This window comes from Hyla sarda, chromosome 8 (assembly GCF_029499605.1).
Source record: "Hyla sarda isolate aHylSar1 chromosome 8, aHylSar1.hap1, whole genome shotgun sequence".
In the NCBI taxonomy this organism is placed as follows: Eukaryota; Metazoa; Chordata; class Amphibia; order Anura; family Hylidae; genus Hyla; species Hyla sarda.
This window is the reverse complement of record NC_079196.1, coordinates 207325700-207349438: the sequence shown is the minus strand read 5'-3', so window position 1 is coordinate 207349438 and position 23739 is coordinate 207325700. Positions and strand designations below refer to the sequence as shown.

The following is a 23739-nucleotide window of genomic DNA, read 5'->3' as shown; positions in this document are numbered from 1 at the left end:
ATAATATCTATCTATATTAATGTTATATATGTACTATATTATATTGTGATTACAAAATTGTAGTGCTTGTCAGCATCTATTGCAGTGTTTCCCAACCAGGGTGCCTCCAGCTGTTGCAAAACTACAACCCCCAGCATGCCTGGACAGTATATACTAAGTTATAATATCTATCTATCTATCTATCTATATTAATGTTATATATATACTATATTATATTGTGATTACAAAATTGTAGTGCTTGTCAGCATCTATTGCAGTGTTTCCCAACCAGGGTGCCTCCAGCTGTTGCAAAACTACAACTCCCAGCATGCCCGAACAGTATATTCTATATACTATGTTATAATATCTATCTATATTAATGTTATATATACAATATATTATATTGTGATAACACAATTGTAGTGCTTGTCAGCATCTATTGCAATGTTTCCCAAGCCAAGGTGCCTCCAGCTGTTGCAAAACTACAACTCCCAGCATGCCTGGACAGTATATACTATGTTATATCTATCTATCTATATTAATGTTATACAGTATATGCTATATTATATTTTGATAACACAATTGTAGTGCTTGTCAGCATCTATAGCAGTGTTTCCCAACCAGGATGCCTCCAGCTGTTGCAAAACTACAACCCCCAGCATGCCCGGACAGTATATTCTATATACTATGTTATAATATCTATCTATAGAAATGTTATATATACTATACTATATTGGGATAACACAATTGTAGTGCATGTCAGCATTTGTTGCAGTGTTTCCCATCTAGGGTGCCTACAGCTGTTGCAAAACTACAACGCCAAGCATGCCCGGACAGCCTTCGGCTGTCCGGGCATGCTGGGGGTTGTAGTTTTGCAACAGCTGGAGGTCCACAGTTTGGAGACCACTGATCTTTTATATTGCTACAGCCTAAAGTTGGTGGCCAGACCCTTGCGCTTGCCTGTTGAGGTACTTTGCAGGGTTAACGCCACTGTTAGGCGATATATAAAATATCCGCTCAGCAACCTGACACTTTGCAGACAATGAGACCTGGGATAGGAATTTAATAGGCTTCATTTTTTTTTATTTTTTTTTGTCCCAGCATTCTCCCTCCGCAAGGTGAGATGGTGACTGTACCCGAATCCTATATAGACACAGGGTTCCAATTGTACATTAACTCTCTGCATGCCACCGCCGCCACATCAAGGACCATCTGTACGCTGTTCATCTACAGAAAACATTACAGGGATGTTTTTATTTTTAATTTTTAATTTTTTTTTTGTTCCTGTCAGCACGCAGTGACCGAAATCGAGAATTAGAATAAAAAAAAAAAAACTTCTGCGTTAAAAAAAGGCTTCGGCATTGATGCGTGTCATTTATGTGTTGAAGCGCTTTGATACATTCTCCCGCAGTGAGTGCGCCCTCGGTAGGAGGGCGCATTATATGGCGAGCTCATTAGGCCGGGATCATACATGACCCCTGTGGGGTGTAACATGAATTTAGCATAACATCCCCCCCTCTCTCTTTCCCGAAAGCTATTGAATGCAAGACTATGACATCTGTCATTCACAAAGGACGAAATAATTTTTGTTCCCTACATGGCATGCTCAATACCTGGCGCCACATTTACATCATTGGCTTCTATGCAACATATGCAGCATTATTGTTACATGCAGCATTATTTGATAGCAAGGAGATCTTATTGTAACCTGCATACCCAAATGCATTGCTTTATGATATGGTGTTGTATGGAGGCTCCATAGGGTAACAAAGAGGGTCTATGCCACCATAATACAGAACTGTAGGACCCGGCGCCACATTTGCATCATTGGCTTCTATGCAACATATGCAGCATTATTGTTGCATGCAGCATTATTTGATAGCAAGGAGATCTTATTGTAACCTGCATACCCAAATGCATTGCTTTATAATATGGTGTTGTATGGAGGCTCCATAGGGTAACAAAGAGGGTCTATGCCACCCTAATACAGAACTGTAGGACCCGGTGCCACATTTGCATCATTGGCTTCTATGCAAAATATGCAGCATTATTGTTGCATGCAGCATTATTTGACAGCAAGAAGATCTTATTGTAACCTGCATACCCAAATGCATTGCTTTATAATATGGTGTTGTATGGAGGCTCCATAGGGTAACAAAGAGGGTCTATGCCACCATAATACAGAACTGTAGGACCCGGCGCCACATTTGCATCATTGGCTTCTATGCAACATATGCAGCATTATTGTTACATGCAGCATTATTTGACAGGAAGGAGATCTTATTGTAGCCTGCATACCCAAATGCATTGTTTTATGATATGGTGTTGTATGGAGGCTCCATAGGGTATGCCACCATAATACAGAACTGTAGATCCCTGCACATTGTTCTGGCATACTCATGTAGCCTTAAAGGAGTTATCCAGGAATAGAAAACCAGAGCTAATTTCTTCCAAAAACAGTGCCACCACTGTCTTCAGGTTGCGTGTGGTATTACAACATGTCTCTATTTACTTCAATGGAACTGGGCTGCAATACCACACACAACCTGTGGATGCGGGTGGTGCTGTTTTTGGAGAAATTAGCTCTGGGTTTCTATTTCTGGATAACGCCTTTAACACTATTGTTAACCATTGACACTATAACCTCCTTTTCTTAAGGGGGTTCTCCAGCATTGACGACTTATTAAGAGGCCTTCAATGGTTGATCAGTGGGCATCTGAGACAAACTACAGTACCAAATAGCTGCTCTTGCCCAACAAGCTTTGGGGGGCAATGATGTAGATCAAAACCCCACTAGCAATGTTAAAGTGGTTCTCCATTACTTTAAAACAAATTTGGTATCCGCAGGACCCAGAGGATGGACCCACATGATCGGCATGAGCAATGTACTAACAGTTGCGATATATGTGTCTGATCGCAGAGAAAGGGAGGGTTGGGGTGGCCGCAGGGAACCCACATAATCTCCAGAAAGAAGCCCCATCTCTCCCGGTGCATGGAGCGGTGTGTCGGCACAGGGAGTATCATGTATCTCCTGCGTACCCATAGAGAATGCATGGAGCGCACTCCAAAATGCCACCCCATGCCCAGGTAGAGATGAGGCCCCTTTTTAGATATTGTGGGGTGGGTGCCATCGGTCGGACCTCCTGCAATATCCAAATTGTGCCCCATCCCTCCCTGTACATAGAGCGACGTTTCGGCATTTGCTCCATGCATTCTCTATGGGAGTGCCGGAGATACATGAGCACTGTACTCACTGTGCCGACATGCTGCTAAGGAGAGACGGGGCCCTATTCTGGGGATTATGGGGGGTCCAAACTGACTCTCTCCTCCCACGGGATCAGAAACTTAGGGTTTCAAAGTAATGGAGTGCCCCTTTAATCTTCCAATACCTCCACACAAGTAATCTCTGCTCCTCACACAACCATCTCCAACATTTCTCCCATGAATCCCTCATATTCTAGAACACGCTACCCATCAGACTAATCCGTCACTGAAAACGTCAAAAAGCAACATGAAAACCCCTCTCTTCATAAAAGCCTCCAACCTAGAGTTACCCTGGTACCACTACTCCGCCATAGCTTCTACCCTCACTTACTGTCTCCTTCCCTTGTAGATTGTAAGCCATTGGCCGGGTCATCTCTTCTCCCTGTACAGTCAGTCTCTCATTTAGTTCATGTTATAGATTTAAAGGGAACTTGTCAGGTGATTTGTTCTGCCCAATAATATGACAGAGGGAGAGAAGCTGAGCTCTGTCATATATAGGTTTATATGATTAGAAGGAATAGAAGATCAAGAGACAATAGGAGTCCTGCTGACCCTGCCCACATGGGATGATTGACAGATTTCCCTGTATCAGTTTGTGTACTTCGTAAACTGTCAATCATTCTGTGTGGGCGGGATCAGAAGGACTCTAATTGTCTCTCCAAGGAGTCCAGTCAGGATTTACACTACTTTTTACTCAGAAATCCTGCTCCGAATCCTATAAACCTATACATCACAGAGCTCAGATTCTCTCCCTCTATCATATCCTGCCCTCATATAGGGCAGCAGAAATCACTTAAAGGGTACCTGTCATGATCTTGTTAAATGTTATAATCCTCCCTGCTGCCCCCATCATGATAAACCACCCCCCAGCCTTTATTTTTATTATTTTTTAGTTTTCTATCTTGATATTGCTCTGTATTTTCTGCTCAGTATCACAGACTGGGAAGGGGCGTTCCCCAGCAGGCGTGACATCATCTGAAGCCATACAGGGGAGAACTTCCTCCCTCACTCTGTTACACACTGCCCAGAGCAGTCCAGTGTGAGATGAGCTATGATTGGTCAAGGCTGCATTTCCTGATTTTGGAAGTCCAAAGTTTGTGCAAGAGATGGGGGGAAATGTGCTCTGGACAAGTAGGGAGACACCTAGTGGCAGCTTTTTTAAACACAAATAAAACATAGAAAACTTCATTTTTTTAAACAAAGTACATTAGAAAGATTTTGTTTATCATAAGGAGTGCAATAGCAAAAAATTCGTTTTAATGACAGTGCCCATTTAACAGGTTCATTCTAAACCCTTTTTAGTATGTACAGCACCCTGAGGTGCTTTAAGATAAATACTATACTATACGATACTATACTAAAATAATAGTGGTCGGGGTACTGTACTGGAGTTTGAGAGTAAAGAAATAAGATAGGTCAGTCAGTGTTGTGTCATATTACATCCATTGAGGCGCAGTGTTATTGGATCAGTCCTAGTCTAGGAGAAATTTTCTTCTTGGTTTATCTGACTATTGGTTAAAGGGGTACTCCGGTGTTTAACCTTTTTTTTTTTTTTTTTAAATCAACTGGTGCCAGAAAGTTAAAAAGATTTGTAAATTTCTTCTAATAAAAAAATCTTAATCCTTCCAGTACTTATTAGCGGCTGTATACTACAGAGGAAATGCTTTTCTTTTTGGATTTCTCTTCTGTCACAACCACAGTGCTCTCTGCTGACCTCTGCTGTCCATTTTAGGAACTGTCCAGAGCAGCATATACTTGCTATGGGGATTTTTCTCCTGCTCTGGACAGTTCCTAAAATGGACAGCAGAGGTCAGCAGAGAGCACTGTGGTCGTGGCAGAAGAGAAATCCAAAAAGAAAAGCATTTTCTCTGTAGTATACAGCCGCTAATAAGTGCTGGAAGGATTAAGATTTTTTTTAATAGAAGTCATTTACAAATCTGTCTAACTTTCTGGCACCAGTTGATTTAAACAAAAAATGTTTTCGCTGGAGTACCCCTTTAAGTGGTCAACCTTCAGACGTTGCAAAACTACAATTCCCAGCATGCCCGGACAGCCAGCGGCTGTCCGGGCATGCTGGGAGTTGTAGTTTTTGCAACAGCCAGAGAGCCACGGGTTGGAGAATGCTGCTCTAAAGCAACATATGTGGCCATACTGGCCCATTTGACAAAACAGGATTACTTATATTCCCTATTGACCTGTTGTTTTTTTTTTTTAGGGGAAAATGTTCCTTTAAATGTATAGTCCACACACAGCCTATTGGTGACATCTCTAGCGATGGTCCAGCTCCAGGTTTCCTCTCCTCTCCTGCATGCTTGACTGTCTCCATGCTGATACCGAGGCTTGTCAGCTCATACATTTGACAGATCAATCTCCTAGCGTGAAATAGTGGTGCAGTGTCAGATGAGCGGCTTGTCAGGGCACAGCAGAGCCGAGAGACCGTCAAGGGTGGAGGGCAGGGGAGAGGTTCCGGGAAAGTACATACAGCAGGAATTTAAATTGTTCTGATATAAGACCTGGACTAGTGACGACCTAAGGTGGTCTGTTTTGACCTATAAAGGGAACCGGTGACATTGAAAAATGCAGTCCAATCTGCAGGCCCCATGTTATAGAGCAGGAGGAGCTGAGAAGATATATATATATATATATATATATATATATATATATATATTAATTTATTCATCTATATCTCTGCACATCTTGGGCTAGGTAGTCCAGTGGGTGGTCCTAATCAGTAACTGAAGACCTCCCCTGGATGAATGCGCATTCAAAGATAACTGTCAATCACTAATTAGGGCCACCCATTGGACTCCTATGCTCAGTAGTCCAGTGGGCAGTCCTAATCGGTAATAGACAGCCTCCCCTGTATGGATGTGTATTTAAAGATAACTGTCAATCACTGATTAGGACTAACCAATGAAGCTCAGTAGTCCCGTAGGCGGTCCTAATCAGTAACTGACGACCTCCCCGTATGAATGTGCATTCAAAGATAACTGTCAATCACTAAGTAGGGCCACCCATTGGACTCCTATGCTCAGTAGTCCAGTAGGCTGTCCTAATCAGTAACTGACGACCTCCCCGTATGAATGTGCATTCAAAGATAACTGTCAATCACTAATTAGGGCCACCCATTGGACTCCTATGCTCAGTAGTCCAGTGGGCAGTCCTAATCAGTAATAGACAGCCTCCCCTGTATGGATGTGTATTTAAAGATAACTGTCAATCACTGATTAGGACTGCCCACTAGTTTTCTAAGCTCAGTAGTCCAGTAGGCGGTCCTAATCAGTAACTGACGACCTCCCCGTATGAATGTGCATTCAAAGATAACTGTCAATCACTGATTAGGACCACCCATTGGACTCCAATGCTCAGTAGTCCAGTGGGCGGTCTTAATCAGTAACTGACAGCCTTTCCTGTATAAGTGTGCATTCATATATAACTGTCAATCACTGATAAGGACCGCCCACTGGACTCCTAAGCTCAGACAGAGCAGAGGTTTAGATGAATAAATTCCTGCGGTAGCTATACTGAATCTTTTCCCACAGATCTATATATCAATCTGCTCAGCTCCTCCTGTTCTATAACATGATACCTGCAGATTAATGGGGTTATCTAACTCTTTAAATTGTATCCCCTATCCACAGCATAGGGAATAAGTGTCTAATTGTGGGGGGGTCCGACCTCTGCATTCTTCCCAATCTCCAGAACGGGGCCTGTCTCTGCCCGCTGAGCACTCCCGCCCCCATCTCCTGAGACGTATTTATCTCGGCAATGCCAGCAGCTCAGCCATTCATTGGCCGCAGAGAGTTTCTGATTGGCGGATCCGGCTGTCACTGCCAATTCGCTGTTTTTCAACCCGGGTGCCTCCAGCTGTTGCAAAACTATAACTCCCAGCATGCCCAGACAGCCTTTGACAACCTGGTTGGAACATATTCTAACTCTGCTCCTTTCTGATCAATTCCATCACTTTATACCGCCTGGAAATGTGAAGTGTTTTAATATGGGCCGATGAAGTTTAAAGGGTTGCCTCAGGACAGACATTGATAAGATATCACTCACTAGGACGTTCCATTAATATTCATTCAGTGGGGGTCTGAACTCTTCATTCCCTGTTGATCACTCAAAATGAAGTGGCGGCGGCGTCAGAACAGCACGTTAGGCCATTGACTATATAGTGGGCCGACCATGTGACCTCAGGGGGAACAAAAAGTCAATTAAAGCGGGCAGGAGACAAAGTGGCACCCTGGCACAGCTTATGTATAAGTAGGGTTACCGAAACTGTTGTAACCCTGCGTGGTCACCCTGGGAGAATGGATTAGAGGCCTTATAAACACATGCATGGATCCGGAGAGACGATTCCCTCCCTGACAAATCCCGCTAGGTTATCAATCATTGCAGAGGAGGATGAGAAAAACAGAGATCATCATGGAGGCACGAGCCATAGTGATGGATGCCGGCAACCGGACCAGACACGTCCAAGAAATATATGAATAAAAAAAATATATATATATAGAATAAAATTGGCGCAGCACTCCAAAAATAGTAGAAGTAGTAGGTGAATTTTATTCCTTCATGTCAAGCAAAAGCGACGATTCAGCTCCTCAATGGAGCTTTTTTCAAGCATGCTTGAAAAAAGCTCCATTGAGGGGCTGAATCGTCGCTTTTGCTTGACATGAAGGAATAAAATTCACCACATTTTCTACTATTTTTGGAGTGCTGCGCCAATTTTCTTCTATTTCATGGGCTGTGATCTGGTCGGGGAGCTGGCACCACACATCTTTGGCTAAGTAGTGCTGCATTGATTTTGATGAAATAAATATATATATATTGCACCAGTCATATGTGTGTGTGTATATATATGAGAGAGAGAGAGATGAGATATATATATATATATATATATATATACATATATGAGAGAAGAAAGATGTGTGCATATACAGTATATATACTCTGTGTGTGTGTGTGTATATATATATATATATATATATATATATATATATATATAAATGAAGAAAATCTGCAGCACTACTTATCCAATACAGCAGCGGGTGCCAGCGCCTCAGACCCGATCAAAGTCCATGTAATATAGATGTAGAAAAAGCGCAGCACTCCTCAAATACGTGAAAAAAAAATAGTGGTTTATTGGCTCACATAACAGCAACGTTTCTGTCCTACCATAGGACCATTTTCAAGCTCCGAGCTTGAAAATGGTCCTATGGTAGGACAGAAACGTTGCTGTTATGTGAGCCAATAAACCACTATTTTTTTCACGTATTTGAGGAGTGCTGCGCTTTTTCTACATCTATATCTATATGCCAATTTACTCTACTGTACATATACCTTAAACACATAGATCAGTGGTCTCCAACCTGCGGACCTCCAGATGTTGCAAAACCACAACTCCCAGCATGCCCGGACAGCCGTTGGCTGTCTGGGCATGCTGGGAGTTGTAGTTTTGCAACATCTGGAGGTCCGCAGGTTGGAGACCACTGACATAGATTGTGCATATACATGCATATATACTGTACACATATGCACGGTACATGCATATTTACATTTGCACACATACACTGTAAATATATATAGAGTACACACATGTACATACATATATACTGTGCACACATACACTGTACATATATATATAGAGTACACACATATACATACATATATACTGTGCACACATACACTGTACATATATATATAGAGTACACACATGTACATACATATATACTGTGCACACATACACTGTACATATATATATATAGAGTACACACATGTACATACATATATACTGTGCACACATACACTGTACATATATATATAGAGTACACACATGTACATACATATATACTGTGCACACATACACTACATATATATAGAGTACACACATGTACATACATATATACTGTGCACACATACACTGTACATGCATATACACTATATACCTTTACTGTACACACATATACACTGAACACACACACACACACACATATATATATATATATATATATACACACTGTACACACACATATAAATATACATACACATGTAGAGTGCAAATACATATATACTGTACACACACATATATATACTGTGATTTCCTTCTAGTGTTTACCAACCAGGATCTAAGTCAGGACAGTCCCAGTTTTATTGTCCATAGTTGTAAGTGACTGTAGTGATACTGACCTACCGTACAGTGCATTCTGGTTAAAATCTCTTTCAATCTTTTTATTGATATTATTTAGTATATATACTTTCCTTCATTTACATTCTATGAGGGAAAGCATAAACATACAAAACGTTCATAAAGACCACACGAAAATATACAATTTTACATAATGTTGAATTTCAGGGTACAAAGTGCAAAAAAAAAAGGTGTATCAGCGTATAGCGGAGTGCTTGGTTTTTGTCCATTCTGACCAAATTCCAGTGAAGGAAGGCACGGTTAAAGGGGTATTCCAGGCCAAAACTTTTTTTTATATATCAACTGGCTCCGGAAAGTTAAACAGATTGGTAAATTACTTCTATTAAAAAATCTTAATCCTTCCAATAGTTATTAGCTTCTGAAGTTGAGTTGCTGTTTTCTGTCTAACTGCTTTCTGATGACTCACGTCCCGGGAGCTGTGCAGTTCCTACGGGGATATTCTCCCATCATGCACAGCTCCCGGGACATAACATCATCATTGAGCAGTTAGACAGAAAACTTCAGAAGCTAATAACTATTGGAAGGATTAAGATTTTTTAATAGAAGTAATTTACAAATCTGTTTAACTTTCCGGAGCCAGTTGATATATAAAAAAAAGTTTTTGCCTGGAATACCCCTTTAACTCCATTTGTGCTATTGCTTGCTCATATCTGCAAGTTACATTTATGGCATTTTTTACCTCTGCTATTATTGGCAGCTTTGTTTTCCTCCAGTGACGGGTTACTGCTATTTTAGCTAATATCTTGCAACAGAGGATTCTATACTTAGGGGGGGGATCTAATGGATCCCCACTAGTAACAATGCCAACTGCGGCTTCAAACTTATGGGTAGACAAAATATCTCTCTTAGGGTGCGTTCCCACAGGGCGTATACGCAGCGTATTTGATGCTGTGCAAAATTTATGGCAGCAGCGGGAAATACGCTGCGTATTCCTTGCTCACTACACACACAGGGCTTTCCGGTGGCAGCTTTATGCGTGTAGTGAGTTTTGGAGGCGGGGCCATGTGCCGACGTGTCTTTGACGCGCGGCTACGCCTCCAAAACTCACTACATGCATAGGGCTGCCGCCGGAAAGCCCTGTGTGTGTAGTGAGCAAGGAATACGCAGCGTATTTCCCGCTGCTGCCATAAATTTTGCGCAGCATCAAATACGCTGCGTATACGCCCTGTGGGAACGCACCCTAAGAGAGATATTTTGTCAACCCATAAGTTTGAAGCCGCAATTGGCATTGTTACTAGTGGGGATCCATTAGATCCCCCCCTAAGTATAGCGTATTTCCCGCTGCTGCCGTAAATTATGCGCAGCGTAAAATACGCTGCGTATACGCCCTGTGGGAACGCTCCCTCAATAAAGTTTCAACTTCCTTCCAAAATGTATTACTAAAAGGACAAGACTATAGTATATGCAGTAACGTCCCACGCCTACCACAGCCCCTCCAACATTGGGCAGAAGTTTTTGGGAACATAGGGGGAGATTTATCAATATCTGTCCTGAGGAAAAGCTGCTGAGTTGCCCATAGCAACCAATCAGATCGCTTCTTTCACTTTTGAAAAGGCCTCTGAATAATGAAAGAAGACATTCGGTTGGTTGCTATGGGCAACTCAGCAACTTTTCCTCAGGACAGGTTTTGATAAATCTCCCCCTATGGGGGAGATTTATCAAAACCTGTCCTGAGGAAAAGTTGCTGAGTTGTCTATAACAACCAATCAAATCGCTTCTTTCTTTTTTGAGAAGGTCTCTGAATAAAAAAAAATCTGATTGGTTGCCCATAGTAACCAACCAAATGGCTTCTTTCATTATTCAGAGGCCTTTTCAAAAGTGAAAGAAGCGATCTGATTGGCTGCTATGGGCAACTCAGCAACTTTTCCTCAGGACAGGTTTTGATAAATTTCCCCCATAAAATGTATTTTAACTGGGGTTAATTACCAATTCATCCTGGTTTTTATAACAGCTTCCAGGTGGGAAGTGCACCCAAGGGCCTTATACATCCGCCTGTTCAAATGCTGCCGAATATTGCACCCAAGGTCTTCTGCCCAAGATGAGTATGGAAGTGCGAGAAATGCTGGGGTAACATTACCCAATAGTTCATAAATAGGTTTCCGCCCTTTTAGGGAAAGCTGCATATACTGAAATCCAGCCTCTGAATGCAGTTGTCCCTCTTTCTCTTTAGGTTGCGTTCACACGCTTTTTGTGGGTTTTCCGCTGCGTATTTGAAAGGGGGCGGGCTCTTCTCGGTTGTCCGCAGCAGATTTTCCACGGAGGAATTTACGCTGCGGCCCCGTTGAAGTCAGTAGGGACTGCGGCGGATTTTCCGCAGAGGAAAATCTGCTTCGGACAGCCAAGAAGAGCCCGCCCACTTTCAAATACGCAGCGGAAAACCCGCAAAGACTAAAAGCGTGTGAACGCACCCTTAGTTGGTATCATGCTTCAAGCTTGTAAAAAAAAATAAAAAATCAGCTTTGGGTATATTAGAAATAGTACATAGAGAATCAAATGAGCAGAAAGTACCCAACTGGTTAAAATGTCATACTGTAGGTACTATCCAATGGGGGATCAGCGTATGTCCGGATTGGAGAAGTAATAACAGTGATGATGATGATAATAATAATTATAATAAAAATAATAAATTATGATTATCAGTAGCGATGAGCAAACTTACAGTATATTCGATTCGTCACGAACTTCTCAGCTCGGCAGTTGATGACTTATCCTGCATAAATTAGTTCAGCTTTCCGATGCTCCGGTGGGCTGGAAAAGGTGGATACAGTCCTAGGAAAGAGTCTCCTAGGACTGTATCCACCTTTTCCAGCCCACCGGAGCACCTGAAGGCGGAACTAATTTATGCAGGAAAAGTCATCAACTGCCGAGTCGAGAAGTTCGTGACGAATCGAATTTACTGTAAGTTCGCTCATCTCTAATTATCAGAATATAATCATAGTGATCATCGTTATCTGTAAGAGTTTATTAGGACAACAATAAAATATACTATAAATCCCAGCAGTACTGTATGATCAGCAATATGACACACGTGTGATCGATAGAACATAATGGTTCTTCTCTCAAAATGGCCACCTCCTCTCTATGTATGTGTCTATTAGCGGTGAATTGTATATACCGTAAAGGCTTCATCAATAACTCAGTGCTTTCTGTGCTGCAGATATGAGTGATAAGACTAAGTGTACTCCAGGACTGAACATCAATGGCACCCAGGGGACCCATTATATATTAACCATATGACAGGACTATTGACAGGACTCCGTGGTCCGACGCTCATCTCCTCCCAACTTCCTTTTTATTCCATTTCATTGTCTTCTTTTCCAAACCCATTTACAGTGCACATATGGCCTCCTTTAAGGAGAGCAGCCATTTTGAAGACTGCTTCAAAGGGGTACTCCGGTGGAAAACTATTTAAAAATCTTAATCCTTTCAGTACTTATTAGCAGCTGTATGCTACAGAGGAAATTCTTTTCTTTTTGAATTTCTTTTTTGTCTTGTCCATAGTGCTCTCTGCTGACACCTGATGCCCGTATCAGGATCTGTCCAGAGCAGGAGAAAATCCCCATAGCAAACCTATGCTGCTCTGGACAGTTCCTGACACGGACAGAGGTGTCAGCAGAGAGCACTGTGGACAAGACAAAAATGAAATATACAGCTGCTAATAAATACTGGAAGGATAAAGATTTTTTTAATAGAAGTAATTATAAATCTGTTTAACTTTCTGGCACCAGTTAATAAAAAAAAAATGTTTCCACTGGAGTACCCCTTTAAGTACACAGTTAATAGACAAGAAGCAGATATGTCAGGTCGGTGGCCTACATAGAAGATAGGGAACCCATAGCAAAGAACACAGTAGGCCTCCTATTATGGTGATTGTGCATTTCTGGACACTAAGGCCTGGTGCTTATTTCCCATCGCCTTCCATGACCCTTAGATCAATACCCCCCCTCCATTTATTCACTGACTATCCAGTTCCCAGGGGAGAGTCTTGCACAGTTTCTTACCAGTAGCAAAAGGAAGGGGACCAACCAGGATTTGGCTCTTTATGTCAATGTTCCCAGAGGAAATGTTTAATTTTTGGTCAGGATAAACCTAAAGGCTGGTCCCAGAAGAGCCAACATTTCACAGTTAGAGTACAGTCAGAGTACCGCCATCTATAAAGACATATAAAGGTCATGGACAGAAGACAAGCGGCCAACATACAATTTTGGTAACATTTATTTGTGTCGGATCCATATGATGAGATGTTGGATTTGTTATTATTCAGTAACCTTAGTGAGACATCTTATTTTTGTCTAATGTATCTTCCTCCGCCGACCTTGTCTCGTAGGACAAATTTCTTATTAGGAATCCATATTTCTCTCCATTTGAGATGATGGATACTAATCTATAAATCCATATCCATTAAAGGGGTACTCCGCTGAGTTTCCATGGTGGATTCCTCTTCTGAGTTATCAATATAATTTCACAACTTTATACGGCAGAACTGGGTCATGACTGAACAAACTTAGTTTTTTTCCTCTCCTTCTTACAAGTCTTTTATATTGTTGTCGATATTTCTGGTTATAAAAATGTATTTCCTTTTTCTTGTAGTGTGAGCATGAGTGCTGGATCGGTGGATCAAGAGCCGTCCCGGAAGCTAGGCTGCTGCGGTGTACCAGTGATCACAGAAGATATGCAGGCGCTAGCCATCCGCAGCCTGTCCGGGAGCGAAGTGCAGAAGCACTATGAACTGATTCGAGAGCTGGGGAAGGGGACGTATGGCAGGGTAGAGCTGGTATCCCATAAGAGCACAGGTAAGACTAGGGAAATGCCAACAGTTGTTCCCCCTGTAAGATGCCAAAATAGGAGGAGTTAAATTCAAACTCGGTGTCAAGGGAATTGGATCTGTGGCTTCATCAGTGTGCCATAGTACAAGCTCCTACTAGAGAATTGCAATGACACTCCGCCCCTAGACATCTTATCCCCTATCCAAAGAATAGGGGATAAAATGTCTGATCGCGGGGGTCCCACCACTGGGGACCCCCGCGATCTCCCTGCTGCACCCAGCGTTCTTTTAGAGAATCAGGTACAGCGCCAGGGGCTTGTGACATCACGGTCACTCCCCTTCAATGCAAGTCTATAGGAGGGGGCATGACAGCTGTATTGACTTGCATTGAGGGGGCGTGGCCATGACATCACAAGCCTCCGCCCCACATCGCCAGTCATCCGGCACGGAGCAACGTTCGCTCCTTGCTCCGGATGTCTGGGGTGCTGCAGCCAGGATTGTGGGGACCCCCGCGATCAGACATCTTATCCCCTGTCCAAAGGATAAGATGTCTAGGATCGGAGTACCTCTTTAAAGCTCTCCAGCTATTGCAAAACTAGAACTGTCATCATGCCCTTCTAATGGGAATTGTAGTTTTGCAACAGTTGAACAGCCACATGGGGGAGTCCAGTGGTTACATATTCCAATGTTTATATGACTGTGGTGGTGGCTTATCTCCCTGAGAACAAAATGATCGAGCAATTGAAATGCCAACATGCCTAATCCTTCTCTCTCCGGTCATCATCCGTTCAGGGAGAATCAGAAACCCCCAAACACAGATGGTTTTCCCATCCAGAAGGCCCCTGACACATGTCTGCTGAGAATGGGGATCTTAAGTGATAAACTCTGGTTTAGGGCGAGACAGATTTGCAAGTAGAGCAATATTTATTATAGATTCTAAGAGGCCAGACCAAGGTTAGTGGAGACCCTTGGACAAAACCTTTGGTAAGGAGCGCCCTCTTCAGTAACAGTGTCATATAATGTGTGGCTTACTTTAGCTGGCCATGGACATTAGATTATTGTCGACACATGCCCCCAAAGTCAGCAGGATCCGCCATCATTGTCTCTTTATGGAGCAGCCTGCCTATCGGTTTGTGTACTATAATGATACGTCTAAGATCCATATTCTGAATTTCAGGCAACAAGATGGCTCTGAAATTTGTGAACAAGAACAAGACCAAGCTGAAGAGTTTCCTGCGGGAGTTCAGTGTTACTAGCGCTCTATCCTGCAGTCCGTTCATTATTCGAGCTTTTCATGTGCTCTTCCAGACAGAGGACTGCTACGTCTTCGCTCAAGAGTACGCACCAGCTGGAGACCTCTTTGATATTATTCCACCACAGGTGAGATGAATACTTGTGGAGTCTGGATGCATGCATGCATTTGGAAGGACGTTTGTGAATAATAGATTGTGAGTATGTGAACTTACCTTTAATGTGTTCATGAGTCATGGGTTCATGATTCATTTGGCAGAATAGAGTGCGTTGGCTTGTCTATGGTATATTTATTGAGCTTATTGTTGCTTTGTGCCTGGTCTGTTGTTTAACCCACATTTGTCTTGTTTTTTCTATCTTAATGTTGCCTTTATCTTAATGTTTTTGTTGTTGTGCTACTTGCGGTTTTTGGTCTATTGCTTTAAGCATAGGATTGTCTTTGTTTCAGGTTATTGTTATACTTTGGTAAATGCTTGGTTTTATGTGGTATATTCATCCAGTTCTCCATTCCAGGTGGGTCTTCCTGAAGACATGGTGAAACGATGTGTTCAACAATTGGGATTGGCGTTGGATTTTATGCACAGCAAAAGCCTAGTTCATCGAGACATTAAACCGGAGAATGTTCTTCTCTTTGATCGTGAGTGTCGGCGAGTTAAGTTGGCAGACTTTGGCATGACCCGTAAAGTGGGCTGCCGTGTTAAAAGAGTGAGTGGCACAATCCCATATACAGCCCCAGAAGTGTGCCAAGCAGGACGGTCAGAAGGCTTTCCGGTAGAGACAAGCTTGGATGTCTGGGCTTTTGGAGTACTTATCTTCTGTGTGCTTACAGGCAACTTCCCTTGGGAGTCCGCCTCACCAGGAGATGCCTTCTTTGAGGAATTTGTACACTGGCAAAAGGGTCGCTTACCTGGTCTTCCTTCTCAGTGGCGTCGTTTCTCGGACAATGCTCTACGAATGTTTCAACGCCTTCTATCCTTAGAGTCGGAAAAAAGGAGCCCAGTTAAGGAAGTCTTCTTTTACATCAAGTACGACTTATTGTCAGAAGCCAGACGTAGACCTTCTTACCGATCTCGTAAACAAACAGGAGAAAAGTTACCACCTGTGCCCCAGCGTCATGAGAATCCCACTCCTCTCAAGAGGACAATACTTACAGAGGGAGGCTCCTCACCGCGTGTACCACACTCGATGGCAGAACCTGGACAACCACCCTCTGCCTCTGGCAGGACAGATGGGCGTCAGGACAAGAATAAAACTCAGATGCTGCTGGCAACTGCCATTGAGATTTGTGTGTAACGCGGCCCACCCAGTTGGATTCTACTTCGGTGGGAACTGATGTCATTCTCTCCAGTTAAGGTCATCTCCTGGTTTAAGATGTAAAGCAGGGTAGACCTCTTAGCATTCAATGGTCATGAGCCTACAAGCAAAAAAATTGCTGGTGTGAGAACACTTTATGAAAGGAAGAAAGGACGTTTTGGGATATTTTCCACGCATAATGGGACAAATAAGCCTTTTGATCAAAACTTGTAAGGACTGTTAGGGTTGGTGACTGAATGCTGCTTCTGCTATGACATGAAGGACTTTAACGTAACTTGTAAAGACTGAAATAAGTCAGGCAGTGTTCACACAAGCGTTTTCTGTCATACTCTACAACCAAACCCTACCCATCCCGAAAAGATTAAACAGCACAGGCAGGGCGAGTGCAATCTTGTTAATCCCACAAGTCTAGTTTCTTTATACTACACTAAGCGTCTGAAAGCACCCGACTGACCTCCAACCAGACAGACATTATGCTACGTGGTTCCATATGACAAGAAATACACCGCGGCTTAAGAAAACTGGTACTGAGGTAACTATGGAAATCACACAGCTGTAACCTTAGCAACCAATGCAGCCTCTATTTTTTGTTTTATTTTGTAAACGATATGGTTGCTATGGGCTACAGTGTTCTTTCTAGTAGTTGCCTTAGCACCATCTCTATAGCTGATCAACTATTAAGGGCTTGCATCGTAAATCATCCTGGAGGCTTAGCGGCTGCTGTACCAGGGTAATCTCTTAATGTAAGAGTCTTGTCTCGAGAATAATCCTTTCATTTTAGTCCACATTTTACATTCCCTTTTAAAACATATCAGACTCTTTTTGAATCATTATGTGTTTATTTGACCAGATATCAACATAACCCGGAGTAACCGAAACAGCAAATTTTAACTCTAGGATATCACTATATTAATGATCGTTGTGGCCAATGGATGCTTAGAAGAGCTCGGAGGTTTCACCACAAAGGGTGCTGGGGGGGGGGGGTTCTTATTGGCTATCATAAAGCTAGCTCATAGAACTAATTGTGAAAGTGGCACTTATCAGCTGCGGCAGTTTCCATGGAAACGTAGAACCTGCCGTAACCTTTGGAGAACTATTGAACGTTCCTCTAGGATTCGTGAAAAGGTGTTTCATTCAGATCTATTGATATTGAGTTAGATCAAATATTCTTTGTTTAGCCCCATATCATCACCCGACCAAGACTGACGGACGAACCCCCCCACCACCCAGTAATGCGTTTCTTGAAACTGAACGCTGCATTGGAATTTGCCCATCTCCCTACTTCCCATCATCCGCCAGTAGAGTGGTTGAATGCACATATAGCAATACATTGCCTTGACAGTCATTCTGACACAGAGGGTCATTGTGGGAGGACAAGCAGTAATCTTCTCCCTTTCCCCCAAAAACTGCCTATGCAGAATTCATGTAGCAAATATTTTTCAGTTTATTTGTATGTATATCATTTTTCTTGTCTTTTGTTGGGTATTCATGTTGTCCGGGAAGGCTGGTACTAAATCCTGGTTTATTTAATGAACATACACAAAAAACTACAGGTGGACATTTTGTGTCCTAAACCAATATCTGACCCAAATCTAGGGTCTAAAACTCCTCATCATTATCAGTGCAGCCAACAAAATGGCTGCCTACTGCGCTCATGTATCAGTCATTGACATGAAATAGCTTACACCACAAATCACCCCGTACAAAATGGCTGCCTACTGTGCTCATGTATCAGTCATGAAATAGCTTACACCAGAAATCATCCCGTACAAAATGGACGCCATATTGATTAACTCATTGTATCATTTTTCTATGACGTTACTAATGGCGTTCCAGTACAGTAGGTTTTAATCTCTTGTACACGATCGTCTTCAGGTCAAGTACTAAGACTTATGTGATGTGGCATGTGACGTTTTAAACATTCACTTCGGATGCCGCCATATCCTTTAGCGCTGCAACAACACGCTGGTGCTGGGTTTTGTCCCGATGGGATCCGGTTGGTTTTTGATGGCAAAAATAGTGTAGCCTGCAAGCTGTTCTTCCTGTCAGGTAAAGCGAAAAATAACAGATCTGTAATGAGACAATGGGGTCTTTTTAGGATTCAATGGGATCTTCTTGAAAAAAGGATCTGTCAACAGCTGTTATGGCTTCATTAAGAGCAGAACTAGCCAGTCTGAACATAAAAGTGCAGTACACAAAATATGTAGTCTTATACATGATCCCGTAAGGGAAAGAAGCTGGTTAATATGGATAAAGCTAGCAAAAGGTTTGTTAAAGCCAGACTGGCCATGTAACGGATGAAATTTGAACATAAAATGGCAGCCGAGGTGCTCCCTCACTAGGTATCTACAACAACGCTCCTCTGTGTACCTGAGGACTTGCTACTATGGCCTCAGTCGATACAACTCATATAAAGGGCTACAGCATTGCTATAACAGTGGAAGTGCCGTAACTAACACCCGTGCCGCCTGTTACAAAAAATAAGTAAATATAGCGGCGTACATATCAGATTAACACAAGATGGCTGCCATTGGGCCTAGCTCCTTCTCTCCAGATGTCGGAGCTCTTAAGAACGATAATCATTTTTAGATTTCTACAAATTTATCAAAAAAATTTGTTTAAGTCTATGGAAACAAGCAGTCAGAGCACAATAATGGGCCCAGTGTATCAGGACCGTCGCTAAGGAAAAACAAGCCTTGCTTTCACCCTTAGCAACCAATCAAATTTCAGCTTTCATTTTGAGTGGGAAAAAAATGTAACTCATGCTCTTATTGGTTGACCATAGCAACCAATGAGAACTTACTAATTCCTTTTAAGAAATGAAAGCTTAACTCTGGTTCATATCTAGAGTCTATTTTCTAAGCTGCCTTAGGAACCAAGACATCAGGCAACCAATCAGCTCAGTCCATGTTTTGGTTGCTATAGGCTCTGATTGGTTGCTATGGGCAACAAGGACACTTTTTAACCTTTCAGGCAGTTTTGAAACTAGGCCCAGTCGTCCTTTTTTTCCATGTCTCTCCTCGGCTTTAGGCCCTAAACATAAGTAATGAGTTTTACATGAGTTCAAGTTACCCCGAATTGAGTGAGACCCTGTATATTCCTCCAACTCTGAGTGGTATAGATGACTTAAGTAGCATATTCCCCCATTTGCCTTAGACGTCTTCAATGTTCACAACATTAGTGCAATAATGTAGATAAGGTGATAATTGATAAACTTTTTAACTTACGTGTAGGGTATTTCTGATTCAAGGTTAGGGCTAGCTTAGTAAAGTTACCTCAGTTTAGCTGACTTGTTAATAAGATATATAAATATATATAGATACCGTATACAGTTGTATAGATGTAGAAAAGCATATTCCTATGTGTGGGCTTTTTTTGTTTTTAATGTGAATATCACAGTTTGTTCCACATACCTCTACTACTCTCTAAGCCCTATACTTTCCAACTTTGAAAATTTTTGAAAATTTAGAAATTCAAGCCCCACCCCTGAGGACACTCGCATAGACCAAGGAATAAATGCACTTTTGGGCGGGGTTTCCTAAACCTTCAGGAAACTTAAGCCCCGCCCCAGGACACACCAATACACATAGGAAACAATGCACTATTGGGAGGGGTTTCTCAAACTTTGCCCTTACTGTTGGCATGTATGCAAGTCTATGTCTAAACAACAAATTATCAGAGTACCTACAAAGTCATCTTGCACCCCATTACAGGGGTCATCTGGTTTAGAAGTTTTCCTTGACAATAATTTAGTCACCAAAACTTTTCCCAACAATTAGTTACAATCTGTGAAGAGACCTGGCAGTAAGGGTAGGTTCACACTACGGAAATAAAGTAAGAATTGCTGAATTTTTCCAGTGGATCCACGCTGTTCCCAATGCTTTGAAATTGGCGCTTATGTCGGAAGCAGTTTGCCAAAGACATAAGTGCCCTCCTATTGACAAATTCTCTGGGGGACATGTTCAACCTGCTACTAAACTTCCACATGTGAACTAAGCAGTAGAATCCCATAGAGATCAATGGAAGGCTACGTCAAGTGTAATGCGCACAGAATTTCTGTAGTGTGAATAGGGCCTAAGTGTTTTGTTTCCCTGCAGCACCACCACTGGTAAAGTGAAGCATTACATTGCCCATTCACATTAATGGGTAATACAGGACATGATCGGTGCACCACAGTGATAGTCCTTTTTGTCACATATCTCTAATTTGGCCACGAGATAAGCATCATGAACAGAGGACCCCTCCACCCCCACCTCTCTATTAACTCAACATTCGCTAATAAGGCAAATGAAAATTGGTTTGCTAAACTAGACAACCTAATTAGGGCCACCATCTATTCGTGAGAGTGGAAAGTACGAAAGAAGAACCATTTTGAAAGCATAAGTTCGGCATTGCTCTTCCACCCATTCTGCAAAGTTTTGCAGAGTTGGGATTCCCAGCGAGTTCCGTGCATGAGTCTTATCAATTAGAAAAGTACTTATGCATGGAACTCACTTGATGTGGTACCCAGCATGTGCAGCCTCTCTCCTTGCCAAACGTTGCAGAATTTTGTAAGTTTACGCTTTACAGTACCTGTCATCAAACCATATTTTCTAAACTAACTCCGGATATGTTCCATAACTACTCCTAACACCCCTCCTGCCCTTAAAAAAAAAATTCTGAGCTTTAAAAAGCTCTGTTTCATACCTTTCCCCTTGCTCACATTGGGTGAGCTCCCGGCAGGAGAAAGTGGGTGTTCCCCAGCAGGCATGATGTCAGTGAAGCCTGCAAGAGCTGTTCCTCGCCATGCCCCGCATGCACTTCCTGAGTTTGGTCTTCTGCCAGGCCGGGAGGAGACCAAACTAACTGTTTGACTTGTGCGGGAACAGAACAGAGCCACCTAGTGGCTGTTTTTTCAATCACATTAAAAACACATTAAGGTTCAGAATTTTAACAGCAAGTAAATAGCAAAGTGTCTTATAATAACATAAGAAACAATATATTAAAAGTTTAGTTTGGTGACAGGTACTCTTTAAAAATACTGAAGCCCTTATGTATTTTTCCCTGGCTTCAAAGAGTGTCTCTCAGTTTGGAGGATCAAACATAATACAAACAGAAAACATTACACAGTCATCCCAGAACTGGTTTTAAATTATTATTTTTTTTTTTATCTGGAAGCATTGCAATGCCTCATTTCTCCTGTGGAGGCACTGCAGGGAAATCAAACATTTCAGATTCGCTCACAGATTGTGGTACAGAGTATAGTATGCATTTTCTATTGAGATTTGCCAGTAGGCATATGCACATGACAAGCCTAGACATGGCATAGACCAGTGGTCTCCAAACTGTGGACCTCCAGATGTAGCAAAACTACAACTCCCAGCACGCCCGGACAGCCAACGGCTGTCCGGGCGTGCTGGGAGTTGTAGTTTTGCAAATTCTGGAGGGCCACAGATCGGAGACCACTGGCTTAGACCTTCTTCCGTGCTACATTAGGAGGCGTTTTAGAATTGCCTTTCCGATTCTGTCATTTTTAGTGGCTTTATAATAGAAATTGAATAGATGAAAAAAAAAGCCACTTCAGATGCCCGACCCTACGTATTTCTTCTTAGAAAACCCTCCGCGCACTGTCCTGCGGGTCTTTAATTTATCTCTCTTTCTTCTCTCTTAAGAATACTTAATAATACAGTACAATGCATTATAAATAAGATACTTAACTTGTGCCCCGGGGAGTTTATTCATTAAAGCATAACCACTAACAGTTGTCAATGGCCACCGGGCCGGTAAGGAAATTCTCTTTTCTTTTACTCTTATTACTATACATTCAGATTGACCAATGTGAATATGTCCAAACAAAAATGAGGGTGCCATGCCGCCTTATCCTTAATTTTTTCCCCAAATTTTTTTTTTAACAGTCCTAATTACCCCAAAAAGGAGGAGAGGGCAAAAAGAGAGGTCAGGGAGGGGGATGTGGAACGCTTTGTGTCTCCTTTCGTTGTGTGGTCCGTCATTGTGTTGAACGTGTCTTTCCGTGTTCCTGCACTGCGAATGAGGGAGGAGCGACTAGCAAAAATGAGCGATATAAATAAATCATTGCCCTCCGAAATGGATTCATTGTACTGAAATCCTCCCTGCAGACTCTGGAAAAAAAAAATATGATGTACCGTGTCGGCGGTGCAGAGGAAACTTTATAAAAATGTGTGTGTATTTTTATTTTTTATTCTTTTTTCCTGGTAGACAATAAATTAAAATACTGAAAATAAGACAATTTCAGAGGCCGTGTGTCATTTATATTGTTACTGCTTTGTGGCCCCTGAGGAGACGGGGCCCAATTCTGGTTCTTATCAGCTTTGGTACAGGGTGGCAAGAATCTATGTAGGACTACGCATATGGTAATACTTGTGAGCAAACAAGAGGGTAACACTAGCCAAACATGTCTCATTTGACCCACCATGGCTACTACCAAACTCCCCCGGTGATGGTTAGACGAGAGTTGGATAGCTAGATAGTTCCAACAAATCCGCCCGGCGTGTATAATGCATTGTTGGCAGCAGCAGACAAATGGTGTCACTTTTTTTTACTTGTTAATGTACTGCAAAAAAAAAAGATAATTATTACTCTTCAGGGATGTTTGGAATAGAGGGGCTCCAATAACAAAATGGGGACTGTCACACAATCACGGCCCACAACAAGAACCAATCATGTGCCACCCAATCAGGAAAACACTGTGTGCCACATAATCACCAATTCTTAAGAACTAAGGGTGTGCCACAAAATCACAACTGCTAAAAAGATCCAAGCGTTGGCCACACAATCACAACCCACAATAAAAACAAAGCATGTGCCACACAATCACAACCCACAATAAAAACAAAGCATGTGCCACACAATCACAACCCACAATAAAAACAAAGCATGTACCACACAATCACATCCCCAACAAGAACCAAACATGTGCAGCACATTTATAACCCTCAACAGGAAC

General features: G+C 42.2%; 1 protein-coding gene across 5 annotated transcripts in view; it reads left to right on the top strand.

Annotated features, from left to right (window-relative positions):
- Positions 1-23022, top strand: part of SBK1 (SH3 domain binding kinase 1) — a 98208-nt gene extending 75186 nt beyond the window's left edge. For 4 of the 5 annotated variants that reach the window (XM_056536346.1, XM_056536345.1, XM_056536349.1 and 1 more), the window contains 3 exons: positions 14036-14238; positions 15388-15590; positions 15975-23022. In XM_056536346.1, the coding sequence (XP_056392321.1) occupies positions 14036-14238; positions 15388-15590; positions 15975-16754 (1186 nt within the window). In that variant the 3' untranslated portion in view covers positions 16755-23022. Of the gene's footprint in view, positions 1-11284; positions 11513-14035; positions 14239-15387; positions 15591-15974 lie in introns of those variants that run through there. The other variant, XM_056536348.1, reaches the window with a different exon arrangement.
- The last annotated feature ends 717 nt before the right edge of the window (positions 23023-23739 follow it).